The sequence below is a fragment of the Crotalus tigris genome, unplaced genomic scaffold (genome assembly GCF_016545835.1).
Source record: "Crotalus tigris isolate CLP2741 ecotype Arizona unplaced genomic scaffold, ASM1654583v1 scf7180000023608.1681014, whole genome shotgun sequence".
Lineage (NCBI taxonomy): Eukaryota > Metazoa > Chordata > Lepidosauria > Squamata > Viperidae > Crotalus > Crotalus tigris.
In genome coordinates this window covers 870975-886477 of record NW_024100075.1, presented here as the reverse complement: position 1 = coordinate 886477, position 15503 = coordinate 870975, and the positions used below count along the sequence as shown (strand labels likewise).

General features: G+C 39.1%; 1 protein-coding gene across 2 annotated transcripts in view; it reads right to left on the bottom strand.

The window, feature by feature from the left end:
• The window catches only part of MYLK4 (myosin light chain kinase family member 4), a 112792-nt gene that overhangs the window by 12057 nt on the left and 85232 nt on the right, over positions 1-15503 (bottom strand). For both annotated transcript variants that reach the window (XM_039319705.1, XM_039319704.1), the window contains 9 exons: positions 15300-15405; positions 14391-14484; positions 12763-12872; positions 10995-11136; positions 8118-8188; positions 7336-7464; positions 3944-4096; positions 2623-2701; positions 1753-1819 (listed from right to left, as the gene is read on the bottom strand). In XM_039319705.1, the coding sequence (XP_039175639.1) occupies positions 1790-1819; positions 2623-2701; positions 3944-4096; positions 7336-7464; positions 8118-8188; positions 10995-11136; positions 12763-12872; positions 14391-14484; positions 15300-15405 (914 nt within the window). In that variant the 3' untranslated portion in view covers positions 1753-1789. The remainder of the gene's footprint in view (positions 1-1752; positions 1820-2622; positions 2702-3943; positions 4097-7335; positions 7465-8117; positions 8189-10994; positions 11137-12762; positions 12873-14390; positions 14485-15299; positions 15406-15503) is intronic.

Here is a 15503-nt window from a genome sequence, read left to right as displayed (position 1 = left end):
TAGGGCACAGGTCGGCAACCTGCGGCTCCGGAGCCGTATGCGGCTCTTTGAGCCTTCCCCTGTGGCTGGGACCCAGCCTCCTCTGCCTTTGCAGAGAGAGACAGAGACAGAGAGAGGCAATTGCGTTTCCCTGCTTCTCTCTCTCTCTCTCTCTCTCTCTCTCTCTCTCTGTGTGTTTGTGTGTGTGGGGGGGGGGGCAGGAGAGAGCTAGCTAGCCCAGCTAGGCTGGCTCAGGAATTCTGGGAGTTGAAGTCCATGAGTCATAAAAGAGACGAGGTTTTCTATCCCTGAGCTTGTTGGACAACAGCTTGAAGCTTGCCAGGTGAGCAGCAGATAGGGGAGGGGGGAGAAAGAGAGAGAGAGAAAGAGAGAGAGAGAGAGAGAGAGAGAGAGAGAGAGAGAGTAGGGGAAGAGGAGTGGTAGACCAAGGGCAGATAGAGAGGGAGGGAGGGAGAGAGACAGAGAGAGAGAGACCCTTTTGACATCTAAAATGAAGATAACACTGCATATATCCTTTTTTTACCTGTGTGTGTATGTAATTTTATTCTCTTAAAGCATTCTCTTGGTGATCATTGTTTTAATAGTATGGATATTCCCAAGAGTCATATTTTTACTTTTATTTTTAATATGTGTGTGTGTGTGTGTACACACACACACACACACACACACACACACACCTATAATAAAGGTAAAAAAGGATTTATGCAGTGTTATCTTCATTTTAGATATCAAAAGGGTTTTGCGGCTCCCGGTGTTTTGTTTTTGGTGGGAAACGGGTCCAAGTGGCTCTTTGAGTGTTTTGGGTTGCCTACCCCTGGTCTAGAGGTAGTCTTTGTGAGGGAGATCCCATCACAAGCACGTATATAGAGAGATGAGACTATTTTTAAAGCTTACACTACAAATATTAGAAAAGTTTGCTGTTTCAGAGTAAAAAAAAAAAATCCAAGCTACTACTTATAGAGACTATTTGGCTTAATATACAGTGTTGCAGGGTAATACAAAAGGAGAAAGTGATCTGTGATAATGCAGATTCCAAAGAATTTGAACTTTTCTTGAACAGTAAGATTTGAGACCTTAGGATTTCCATAGTGTTCCTGAAAATAGGTGGGCAGTATCTACTGAGATCTCAAATCGCTGAGTAGGATTTCCTGCTTAGGTTTTTCAACACCCAGCCCAACCCACAAGTAGCTAGGGGCACGCGAAAAAAACAAAATGATGCGCATAAAAGTCCCACAGATTTGTAATATGCTTATATATTATATAATTCAACTTGTGGCAGTATTTGGGACAAATTTCACCCCCCCACCCCTTATGCAGAGAATGTGTGACTCTGTTCAAAATCAAACGTGTGCCTTTTCTTGTAAGTAAGCCTCCTTGTGTTCCATCAGTCTTGTTTGTAAACATACGTGTTCATAAGAACAACTCTAACCTTAGCATCACGAATCATTTAGCAATGTTAAGAGAAGGCTGATCTAATGCCGTGTCCTTCTGGTATTTACCGAAAGCCAGTGCACATGCGGGAGCGTGGGAAAATGATGCTAGATAATTGCAGTTAGTGGATTCAGTTTGCAACTGTTCATTACGTAGCTCTAATGTTTCTTTTGGCTGCTGTGATGGCAGGAAGGAATTGCTTAGATTTACCATGCTGCCATAACTGGCAGTGGGAGTATCTGAGATGACCTCCACGTGGTGGCCACAAAATATGTGCTTGCCAGTAATACATACATAGATAAATATAAACTTAATACCAACCTTTCAGTTCTGAGAGATGTTATGGAACCCCAGGTGCTTAAGATTGAGAAGAACGTTTGCTCTTCTTCTACAAGAACAAGAAAGATAAAATAAATCACAAGACCTGTCATATAATAATACGTTTCAAACAGCAATTGCCAGTGTGTTCTTATTGCTTTCAGTTGAGCTGGGGAAAATGCAAATACTATAACAGATTGGGTGTATTTATTGAGGTACTGACTATCTTTATATAGCGAGAAATCAATACATTTGCATCTATCCGCTATACAAATAATATCTTGAACCGGGAGATCAAATGGATGTGACATTTTACAAATGCACAATTATCTCAGTCCTTCCTCTTGAAAAAAAGAAAAGTGATCAGGTAGGCAAAGAATCTGCATGCAAATGGCCTTTCTAAAGAAGTACAGGGAAGTTTAAGAAGTATGTAAAAAGTCTGAAATTGTATAGGCTTTACTGCTTGTGCAGGGGGTTGGACTAGAAGACCTCCAAGATCCCTTACAACTCTGTTATTCTGTTACAGGCAAGATAATTAACCAGATTATCTGACCATATGACCATTATCTGCATTCATATTTCAAATTACATACCTGCAAGTACCCTCTGAACATCTTTTGCAAGAAATTGTTCACAATCATAATTTACATGACCAAAGATGGTAACACCATTTTAGTGGGAGCCTGACAATGAATATCTTCAATAGCGTCTCCCACCCATCCCCAACCCCCCCCCCCCGCAATAATCTGGTCATCGAATAGTAGAAATGAATAGGAGACTAATTTATAACAATCAGCCTAATGAATAAGCACTTCGTCCTACAAAGAGATTAAGAGATAAATGCAAATAACAATTTTGATCCGATCTACAGACCTTAGCTTCCAATTTGCAATGGAGGATTTGACTGGACAACCAAGGATGTTTTAAAGCTGCACCTGCACTAATTCTCCAGCTAAACGGGAAAGAACAAGGTTATTGGGTGACATGTATACAGGAACTTTTAATATCAGAAATATTTAAGTCTGATATTTGTATGTTTGTGTTTTAAGATGAGGGTCTGATGAAGCAACAGACAGCTTCAGCTTGAGATTTGAATGTGAAAAAAAAAGCAAAATCATACTTTCAGAAATGGTGTTCTTAAGCTTATCACTTATGGCAAAAGTACAGGTTCATTATTCAAGTTCTTCATTAGTAAGCTGGCCAATTTCATTCTGCATGAAAACTAAACATACAAGTCTTCATTTCAGGATATGTATGTAATTTAAAGTGTGCATCTAGGCCAGGGGTCTTCAAACTTGGCCCTTTTATGACTTGTGGACTTCAACTCCCAGAATCCCTCAACCAGGGTGTCTGGCTGAGGAATTCTGGGAGTTGAAGTCCACAAGTCATAAAGGGCCAAGTTTGAAGACCCCTGATCTAGGCTAATTTTCATCCATACAAATTTTCACCATATTCTGGTTCCTATACAATCCCATTTGGGTCCAGAATTTCCATTGCTAAGTAAGACGGTTGTTAAATGAGACATGCCTAATTTCACAACCTTTTTTGCTAAGTGAATCACAGAGTCGTTAAGCGAATCCGGGTTCCCCCATTGACTTTGCTTGTCAGAGGTCAACTGGGAAGAATGCAACTCGCAATCACATGACCCCAGGATGCTGTAACCATTGTAAATGCATGGCAAATGCCTGAATTTTGATCCATGACTCTGGGAATGCAGCGACAGTTGCAAGTCTAAGGATCAGTTGTAAGTCACTTTTTTTCAGTGCCGTTATAACTTCAAATGGACACTAAGCAACTGGTTGTAAGTTAAGGACTACCTGTACATCCCTAATGAGTAATTTGTGCAATTTCTTTTCCCTAGAACTTTGCAGCTTTTATGGTGTTCCTATTGGGCCAGTTCAATCACCTTCATGACTAACATGGTTATCCACCAAGCCTTCAGGATTATTACTAAAAAAAAATAACTGAGTAATACTATGTAACTAGTATCTAGCTATTAATATGCGCCTTATACTAACCTATTAATAAAATGCAGCTTTCATTTTTGGCATATCATGAATTTGTTTTATTTCTTGAACATTTTAGTAGTAATGTAATTCTGTCAAACATGATTATTATTTTTGTGTATGAGCGTGTAGCAATGCAACTGAGCAGAGAACGTATTAAAAGCAAAACATTATAGGTGTGTAATTACCATTTTTCTTTAATAAGAAGCTTAGAGATGAAATCTTTGGCTTCTTCAGACACATTTTCAAATTCTTCATCTTCGAAGTCCCACCTACAAGCTAGGATGTTATTCAAAGTCTCATTATCATCATTACCCAGAAAAGGAGATAATCCAGTAATCCTATAGGAAGAGAAAAAACAACAACAACCCATGGTCATTAAACATAACATAACATTTTAAAACTGCCCATCTCCCTCAGAGAAGGATCCTGGACGGTATACAATAAAAATGTTGAAATATAAAAACATAAGTGTTATGTCCTGAGCCTGTGAAAGCTGCCCGGGACCAGACTGGCTGTTGCCAGCACTCGCGCGCATGCGCAGAGTGCAAGCGCACCAAATGTTGCAGTTTGGCCCGGGGATCGCCTATAAAAGGGGCAGAGAGACTTGGGCGTTGTCGGCCTCTTGTAACCAGTATGCTGAACAGAAATAAAGAGGTTCCTGAGAACTACAACTGCTTCTCGCGTCATTGCCATTTCGCTGAGGACTTAACAATAAGCATATAAGAATTATTTTTTTAAAAGGAATAGAATCTAAAAGGAGGCAAGGTTGATTGAACTCTGTTTAAGAAAAGTAGATAAAAGGTGAAGGGAGTGTTCTTAGAGTGCCAACCAGCCCCACAGCTGCGGTACCTTTCTGGGTTCCCCACGTGAGGCTTCAGAGCCATGTTTTAACTCCTTTTCGGAAGGCCAGGAAAAGGGGGAGGCCTGTCTCACATGTGTGTGTGTGTGTGTGTGTGTGTGTGTGTGTGTGTGTGTGAATATTCCACAAGGAGGGGGCGACAGCAGAGAAAGTTGTCTTCCTGGACCCTGTCAGTCAGAATAATTTAACTGATGGGGTCTGCAACATGCTTTCCCTATGTGACAGGGTTTCAGGAATCTTCTCCAACATTCAAAAGCGTAATTCTACACTGCTTCTGCTTCTAGCTTTTTGCTTCTTATAAAGCAGGGGTGTCAAACTGCCAGCCTGCGGGCTAGTTGCATCATGCGGAGGCCGTGCCCACCCCCAGCTCACAAAAAAAGTCATGATACGTCACGACACGTCATGTGACATGGCGAGTTTGACACCCATGTTAAAAAGTGTCACAGGGAATGTGATAGCTTGCGTGATTATGATGTTTGTAAGTATAGACATATTATGGCATCTGAACATGTTTTCCAATGTCTTCATTCCTATTCCATCAAATGCTAGTTTGCAGTGTATTTCTTGATTGTTGATTTATTTTACGGCTGATAGTAGATGCTAAAAAATCATAAACTATCACTGTATCTTCATTTCAATTCTAACCCTGTGCAGTCTCGGCTGTCATTAGTTTGTTCTTCTTTCTATTTAATCTTAGTCGCGTTTTTTTCACTGTGCTCCTTGCCTTTCATTACTAGAGGCTGCAGGTCTTTTGCATTTTCAGCTGTCACAGTAATGTCATCAGCACAGTGCTAAAGGCTGTGATGTTAGGATTTCTGGCTTCAATATCGCCAATTTTTTTTCTCTGTTCTGCTCTTTACAATCAAACTTCATAAGCTAAAATCTTTGTATACTGTTTTGTGATATTTGAGTTAGTCCAAGAAGTTCACCATGATTTTTGGAACTTCATGAACATGACACAAAACGAAACCTAAGAATATTCCAGATGAGAATTAGATAGATAGATAGATAGATAGATAGATAGATAGATAGATAGATAGATAGATAGATAGATAGATAGATAGATAGATAGATATTTAGATTAGATAGATAACCTTTATTGTCATTTTTTACTGTGGGCACAATGGCACACTTTAAAAATGAAATTTAGTTGCTTGCTCTCAATGTGTAAACATACATAACACACATTTAAACATACTATATACAACATATGTCTAGATCTATACCCTTCATATAAGTAACATATAAATATTAATCACTATCCAGCTTGAATACATAATGGGAGGAGGAAGCTTTAGAGTTCACAAGGTTAATACTATATGGAACAAAGCTGTGACTGAATCTGGATGTTCTGCTTCGGATACAAAGGAAGCCTCCTCCCAGAAGGTAACAAGGTTGTAAAGAGGATGTGTAGTGTCCCAGACAATCTTACAGACGCTTATATGCTATGTCCTGGATGGAAGGGAGGGAACTGCCAATAATCTTTTCAACCATCCTCACCACTCTCTGCACCGCCTTCCTATCTGAAGCGGTGATGCTTCCAAACCAGACTGTAATGCAATATGACAGGATGCTCTCAATTATCCCTCTGTAGAAAGTGGTAAGGACAGGGAAAGGAAGACTACTGCAACGCGCTCTACATGGGGCTACCCTTGAAAAGTATTCGGAGACTACAGTTGGTCCAGAATGCAGCCGTGCGAGTGATAGTGGGTACTCCTTGGTACACCCACGTTACACCTATCCTCCGTGAGCTGCACTGGTTGCCTATTGGTCTCCAGGTCCAATTCAAGGTGTTGGTTATTACCTTTAAAGCTCTATATGGCTCAGGGCCAGGCTATTTGCGAGACTGCCTACTACCTCATAGTTCCCTTTGTCCGGTTAGATCCCACAGGCTGGGCCTCCTTCAGGTCCCGTCGGCCAAGCAGTGCCATTTGGCGGGGCCGCGGGGGCGGGCTTTCGCTGTGATGGCGCCCACGTCTTGGAACCAGCTCCTCCTGGAGATTAGGACCGCTTCCACCCTGTCGGGTTTCCGCAAACTGCTTAAGACCTGGCTTTTCCGGCAGGCCTGGGGTTTATAAAATCAGACTCCTGGATGAATGTTATTGTATTGTTTGTTTTGTTAAGTTATGTTGTATTTTTATTGCTAGCCGCCCGGAGTCCTGCGGGAGTGGAGCGGTCTATAAAATTTAATAAATATATAATATAAAATATAATATGTGTTTTTCTCATCAGTCACAAAGTATTATGCCATCAATCTTTTCTACTTAACAGATTCTCTAATATGGGAAATAATGGAAGGTGTTCTCAGAACATCTTACCCTCCCTGCTGGAGTAAGGTCATCTCCAACCTTATTTACTTTCCATAAGGGCTTAAGGTCCTGGCTCTTCCAGTTGGCTTGGGGCTCCAACAGAGGGGTTTCCCCCTTCTCTTCTTATCATACTCCCTCCGTCCCCATCTTTTTAGCTAGCTTGATTTTTTTTATAGTATTGTACTTATATTATTTGATTTTATAAAGTTTTATCTTTTAGCATTGTAAGCTGCCTAGAGTTACAGTGTGTTAAGATTTATTTTAAAAACAAATAAGGAAAATTGCCATTATCGTTATCTGCCTTCATCCAATAAAATTCAATGTCCCAATAAAATTATGTGACTGCACAATAAAAAAATTCATCTGGAAGCACTCACAAGCCTAATATTTAGAATTTAGTTCAACTTACAACATGTAGGTCATGACACCAATGCTCCACATATCAGTAGGAAAAGAAACAAAATCATAGTTCACAACTTCAGGAGCAAGAAATTCTGGAGTGCCAAAGTTGATCTTAAGTTTTTCCCTTGGTTGGTATCTAAGAAACAAAACAGAAAAAAAAATCCATGGGAAAAAGTAGCAGCAAACATGACATTTATAGCACATGATAATACTTCAACAATTTTGAAAAGGTCTAGAAACTTCGCTTCACCCAGGGTTCTTTGTAACTGCGAGCGAAACATGTTCTCAACAACCTTCCCTCAAAGGAGAAGGTGGGAGACTGGACAAAAGTTCTCCAATGCTGTTGGGTCTAAGGATGGCCTCTTGAGAAGGGCTTACGATTTAACTTATGATGTTAAATAAGTGCCATTTGAAAGTGCTGAAGGCTTTCAGAATGAAAGGCTCACTTGGATGACTTTTACCCATCATTTTGGCCTCATTAGAACATGTCACTGTTTATTGTACCAGCCTCCTTCTCCCTCCACTAAGAACAAAATTCACTGGCTAATTCTTTGCTGTTTAAAAAAATGACAGAAGAAACATACAGAACGTTTCTGTGAAGATTTCAGGTGCCAAGTCCTGCAATATCTAAACTAGAGCAATGTTATCCAAGGTCAGCCCTCTTCTATTAGACTAAAGACACTTCCCTTCTTATTTAACCTTGTTTATCCCCAAAACATGACATCCAACTGAAATAGATTTCAATTTGAGAAAATGAGAGCTGCTGACTATTTGATTAAAACAACATACCTTCTTGCCAGCCCAAAGTCAATAATCTTTATTTGAAGTGCCTTTCGATTCACACACAAGATATTCTCAGGCTGTCAGAAGAAATAAAAGTGCACATTTATGAGAAATGGTGAATGAAATGCTCTAGGATCAGTGTTAAAAATACACCAGAGCATAAACATATGCATCTGAATGCTGGTGTTTTATAGCAGGTTAGGCTTTGTGGATAAATCAAACTATAATCATGTGGTATTTGAGGCTGGGAACACTCCACCAGGGCAGCAATTCCCTTGCGGTGGAATTTCTCTTTGACAGAATACAGAAATTTGAGATAAAAAATTCATTAGTGAGCTTTCAGAAAGGAAATGAAAGCACTTTGGCTGGTTTCAGGAAGTCAGGGACTGTAATTTGCAGCCCATTGTGTGCTGATATTGGGGTATTTCAGAAAACATTGCTTTTAACACTTTTCTGTGCAGTTGAACTTCTTAGTTTATTCTTCAACAAACCAATATCTGACGGATTAACACCAGGTAAACTTGTGAACTGCACAGAAATTATTAACTAATATTAGCTATTATAGGCAACAAAGAACTATTGTAGATAAAGAGCTAAATTATTTAAATACTGGTTTCATTGGTTCTGCTTCATAAATTAATGTTGGATCAAACTTTCAAATGTTACTTACAAGTTTAGCTAGATAACAGTTTCCTTTGTGATGCCAGCCTTCAAACAATAACGCCCCTTGCAGTCCCCCCCCCAAATTTACAAATATTTACAGAATAATAAGTCATGAACATCTATATCATAGAAATACTCCAAAGTAAATTCTGGGCTGAATCTCCAAACCAGATAAAATACAGATTTAACCCGATTTTCACTCAGTTACACTCATAGAACTAAATATTCCAACATCTGATAAAAGTACATAACTAGATAATGTAGCAAATTGGTATTCAATTAGGCAATTTGGTAATTAAAAACTACTTTATCCAATGAAATAAGAATCAACAAAAAGGAAAAATTGATATTGTCCCTCTTTAAATCCAGACTTGGTGGTTTTTGCAGAGAGGTTTGGCATGAACAAAAATTAGATTTTCTTTTGGCCAGAGGCAACTGAGTTTTTCCTAATGGTTTTAGTGTTATAGAACTGAAAGTAGAGTGACGTTCAAGTAACATAATATGCATTCACTCTCACCAAGTTATTCAGTTATTTGGGATCACATTCAGCAAGCTAAGTAGCCAAATACATGGCTCTGATTTAGAGACAACCAAGGCACTGGATGCCTAAATAAATAAATGTATAGAATGCAACAAGGCCCAATAGCTGCTCTTCCTAAAGGAAGATAACTTCAGGGACAGTTCTTGATTCAATGGAGAATATGGTTTGACATCTGTGACGGCCTCACCATCAAACATATGCCTCTTAAATTCCCATTATTTATAGAACTTTTGTCTGATACTATCAGCAGCAGCAGAGTTCTTCAGGTTTTTGGGTTCCATAATCTCCCAAAGGATTTGAAATGGCATTAGAACATCATTAAAAAGGCACAAGAAAGAATGTTCTTCCTGATCAACTCAGGAAGTTCAAGTTCAGACTGCCCCAGGAAATGTTGATACAGTTCTACAGAGAAATTATTGAGTCTGTCATTTGTATTTCTATAACTTTCTGGCTTGGTACAGCAACCAAACAGGACAAGTACAGATACCAACCAATCGTTAGGCCTGCGGAAAAAAAACAGTTGCAACCAGCCTGACTTCCATAGAAAATCTGCATATAGTGTGGGTCAGAAGGAGGGCTGAAAAAATATCTACAGATCCCCTCACATCCTGGACATAAACTCTTTCAACTCCTCCCCTCAGGATGCTGCTGTAGGGCATTGCATGCCAATACAACTAGACGAGGGGTAGGCAACCTTGGCTCTTTTATAACTTGTGGACTTCAACTCCCAGAATTCCTGAGCCAGTCATGCTGAGGGGAAAGGGAGAGTTTCCAAGCTGAGCCATGCTGGCTCAGGAATTCTGGGAGTTGAAGTCCATGAGTCATAAAAGAGCCAAGGTTGCCTACCCCTGAAACTAGACACAGGATGGTTTATTCCCTCAGTGCCATCACTCTACTGAACACCTAATTCTCACAGTACTGTCACATCTAAATATAATACCCATGTTGCATGGCTGTCGTATTATGATTATCTTTCTCATCGTCATTACTATCCCTCTTACTGGTATCATTATTATGATTATTATTGCTCTGTTGCTTTGCATGTACACTGAGAGCTTCTGCACTGGAGACAGATGCCTTGTGGATCTAATCACATGGCCAAATAAAATATTCTGTCCTATCATTCATCTATCCATCCACTTAATCTCTTGCCTTAAGAATTTAGGCTATAGGAATAATTATTTCTTTAGTATTAGCAACTATCCTTTTCAGCTGTCCTGAGAGCTACCACATCAAGAAAAGGAAACATTTGAACTTCACTTTGCTTTTCAACACTATGGCATGCTGGAAGACAGTGTACTGCAATCACAGCAAACAGGAGACCAGTGCAACTGATCTTATAGCAGGATGGATCATTTTAATTGCTTTCTTGTAATCCTTGGACCTTCTTCTAATTCACTGAAATGTGGTGGATTACTGCTAAAACAATAGTCCTCAACCTGAGTAGATGTTCTAACCATTGCCTACAAGTTCTAAGGATAAAGGACAATTTGAGGTCTAAAATTCTATCCCCACTCCTAATGTGCTTTTATTATCTGAAATTTGAGTCTATTCATGACACTCAGTGCTCCAAATCAAAAAGGGTCACCAATTGCTATCATAATACTGAATTCTAAGATGTTCAGTCTAGTTAGTATATACATTTTTTTTGCATAGGAAGTACAACAAATGCACAGAACCTTCAAGTCCAAATGGAGAATATACATTTGATGCATGTATTGAATCCCTTCACAGATTTGTTTTATGAATAAGATGGCTTCCATCTCTGTCAAGCTGGAGTTTTCATCAAGAATTCGATCAAACAGTTCTCCTCCTTCCACACTGAAAAGAGAGACAGATAGACTTAATTCGTAATTCAGTGTGCTTAAAATTTTACATTCAAGAACAATATTCTCCAACCTGGCATGATCCACATGTCTATCTAGGATTATAAGAAAACACTAGAATCGGGAAGGCTGGTCAGAAATGTTTGTTTCCCATGTGACTATGTACATGCAGACCTAGACTCTCATAAATTGGCTATGTACAAAACAAACAAACTGTAATGAATCTTTTAGGATTTGGTTATTACCTGATGTAGAATATACTTTTTGGTCGTAATTCCAAGACAAACTGTCAACAGCTTTATTTTTATTGAAGGTGGAGTATTTCAAGGAGTGAATGTCAAGAGATTTGCGATAAGCTAGATGTACAGTTTTCAGTGAGTAAACAATTACTGGAGATCATAGATGTGCAGAAATCTAAGTAGGGCATTTATTCTCCAATTGGTGAGGTCTATCTTAGTATTCTTCAGGCAGAGAGAGAGGGGGGGGGTTAAGAATAGTATGACTCTCTAATGCATTAATGATATACTTCAGTAGTAAAGCACATGCTTTACATGCAAAAGTTGAATCCCTGATATAGCTAAGCACATTTCACTGAAAATGTTGCCAATCTAGTTCATACTTCCAACGTCACCCTCCCCTTGTCAGGTTGCATATAAAAATTCAAACACCCCAATCAAATTGTAGTGTTTCAAAACATCCATATTCAAACAGAAGTTGATCCAACCTCTACATGGTTTCCAATTTTGAATCTGTACATACCTGCACAGAACAGCAATGGCAATAGCTGAGGTGGCGCAGCAGTTAGAGTGCAGTACTGCAGGCCACTTTAGCTGACTGTGTTCAGCAGGTCAGCGGTTCAAATCTCACCGGCTCAAGGTTGACTCAGCCTTCCATCCTTCCGAGGTAGGTTGTTGGGGACAATGTAAATATATATATACATTGCTTACTGGTGTACACCGCTTAGAGAGTGCTTGCACTTAAAGCGGTATATAAGTCTAAATAAATAAAAATAATAAATAAATAAATAGCACTTAAACTTATATACCACTTCACACTGCTTTACAGCCCTCTGTGAGTAGTTTTCAGAGTCAGCCTATCGCCCCCAACAGTCTGGGTCCTGATTTTACCAACCTCAGAAGGATGGAAGGCTGAGTCAACCTTGAGCTGGTGAGACTCAAACTGCCCAACTGCTGGCAGCCAGCGATCAGCAGAAGTAGCCTGCAGTTCTGCATTCTAATCACTGCACCACCGTGACTCAGAAGTAGTAAGTATGGATAATATTGATTCTAATAAAGAAATTGCCTAAGTGTGAATGTAGAATTTTTTTTTCTTTCCAAAACTTACCTTCTGTTCTGTCACTATGTAATCTCTGTAAACCTGGTCCAGGTTAAGTATATCAGAGAAAAGTGGAAGATATACTGTAGATATATCTTCCACTTTATATATGTAGTATAAACTATAGATGTTGTCTACATTCTCTATACTCCCATAAAAGATAACTACAGTCGCTGGGTTTAGCACACTGTTGACTGAATGGAGAATGAGGAGAATCTCCTTAAATGCTTTGGCTGCAGACACAGTTAAGAAAGAGAAGCAGAACAAACGTTTAATTGATACATACTATTCCATAATAAGGACAAGATCATTTTTTGATTCAAAAGCATCATACAGCTGAATGATGTTCATGTGGGTCAACTGATTCATTATACTAATCTCATTTTTCACTTCATCCTGCAAAGAAAAAAAAAGAACATTGTTACATTAGAGGAGAATGTAGCAAAAATCTTAATGCCATCTTTAATATTGTTGATTTTCCTGTTTCCATATATTAGTTAAACCCTTAAAGCTCCCTTCTCCAATGCAATGACATCCCAAAGTGCTGAACCTCAGCTGGTGGAAATATGCACTGCCAATATTTGGATGACAACAAAATTTATACTTTGCCCAAGTCTAAGAATTCAAGAGCAACTGCATTTCAGAAGAAGCCATGACTATCATTCTTTATGCCTCTATTCAGATAGGCATTGCCTCTGCTTTGTCTGCTGAGCTAGAAGTACTTTGAACCACTAAGGCATTTTTCTTAAAAAAAAAAAAAAAAAAGCAAAACCAGAAAGAAACCTGTGTTATATTGTTGATCAGGTGAACTGTCTATAATGGTTAAACTGGCAAGTTGAACACTGATGCTGTTCCAGAACAAGATCAGAGAAAGCAGCTGAGTTGTGGAAGGATGAAAAAAAAATATCTTAAGGTCTTTGCATAAAAGAGTAGGAGAGAAAGGTATAAGAGTTAAATCCTGGGTCCTGCTTGCTTAAAGAGATGATGATGATGATGATGATGATGATGATGATGGAGAGAGAGGGAGAGGGAGAGGGAGGGAGGGAGGGAGGGAGGAGGGGAGAGAGAGAGAGAGAGAGAGATTCTGTGTTCTGCTGCAGGCTGATCTTCAGAGCATATGCAATTTCTTTTTTGTTTAAAATGCGATGACATATCTAGAAGAAGAATCAATCTTTTGGGCTTCTGTTATTCCCTAGTTCCTAAGAATAAGATTAAGTTTCCAGAATAATGGAGAATTACAATTTGGGCTGATCTAAGTTCTGATAGTCTCTTTCAACTTGAATTAACTCCTAGAAATCTCATGGCGACATTTGTTTTTTTTTTCTTGACAACAGTGTACATCTGGCTTGCCATTGCTGCTAAATTTTTGTTTTTTACTACTTAAATCTAGTTTATAGCCTGGTAATCCTATGTGGTTTCCACCCAAGTACAAGATATGTTTGACTTTCAATTCCAAAGCAGAGTGTTGAGACACTCTGCAATGAATCTTTGCAAGAGCTGAGAAAATAGAATAAGATTTTCTTCCTAAAATAATAATGTGAAAGAAATTACAACACAGACCCTTGATTTGTGGCATAGACCTGCTTTATAGATTACCTAATTTGATGTTGGGGGGGAGAGATTGAAGTGGAGATTTCAAACGCTGATCTTTGTACAAATAGCTAAGATCTTTATATCACACAAGAAGCATATGAGTCCATCTGCAAAAGTTTGTCCAGGTGAAGCCAAGTCAGTAGATAGCCCACACATTGCTATAAGGCAGGGGTCTTCAAACCCGGCCCTTTTATGACTCAAGGACTTCAACTCCCAGAATTCCTCAGCCAGTGTGCCTGGCTGAGGAGTTGAAGTCCATGAGTCATAAAAGGGCCGAGTTTGAAGATCCCTGCTATAAGGTGTTATTCAAAGCCCACTTACCTTTTCCTTTACACTCCTGGCTTTTATAGTTTTGGCTGCTAATTTGAGACCTGTCTCTTTTTCTTCACATTTATGCACCTGGCCAAACCGTCCACTAGAGAAAGAAAAAGAAAAAAGCATAATTGAATTCAGGCCTCAGGTGACTTTTCATTTCATTTCTTTTGAAGTTAGGACAGTCCTATGATTAGGAGAATCACTTGCCCTGACCCTACAAGGCTGATCTTACATACTTGTTAAAAGATTACAATAAAAGATTTAGGACAAGGATCTTCAAACTTGGCCCTTTTATGACTTGTGGACTTCAGCTCCCAGAATTCCTCAGCCAGTGTGCCTAGCTGAGGAATTCTGGGAGTTGAAGTCCACAAGTCATAAAAGGGCCAAGTTTGAAGAGCCCTGATTTAGGAGATCAACATGATTGGTCCTATTTCCAGAAGAGAAACAAGAAAAATGACAATGTCCAGGCTTTTGCCTGGTCCCTGCAGTAAACAGGGCATTGGACAAAATAGAGCTTTAAGACCAGCAGACCTTTTGATGTTCTCAGCATTCCTTCTCATGAAAGTGTCATGCTTTGAGGTAGAATTTAGAACACTCATTCATTTTTAGGACAGATTATGATAGACTATTTATTTGTATTGTGAATCGATTGGTTTGATTGGTAATAGCAAGGACTTCTTGAACTGGAAGACACCAAAATAACTCAGCTCCAGAAACCATCAACTTTCTGTTCAGTCTTCCATTTAAAATATGTAAGCCATTGCTATTCTGGACTAGGATGGTTCGCTTATTGCTTCATCCAAATAAAACTACTACTTGATCTGTACTGTAGTAATCTAGGACAGTATCCAGAGGTTGGTCTGATTCTTTTAAGAGATTCTGCACTGAATGAACTATAATTTTGGCTCGGCTTACCCTCCCAAAACTTCATTCTTGAAGATGTGATAGAAGCTTCCAATCCCAGCTCTTTTTGCTTTGATGATCCTGTGATCAAAAGGAGCAGGTATTGATAGTATGTTACCTGTAAATGATAAACACAAAAGACCACATCCAATGTGAACTAATGAAATGAGAGACACAAATGGTTATGTGTGTATGCATGCCTTTGAGTTAGATTTT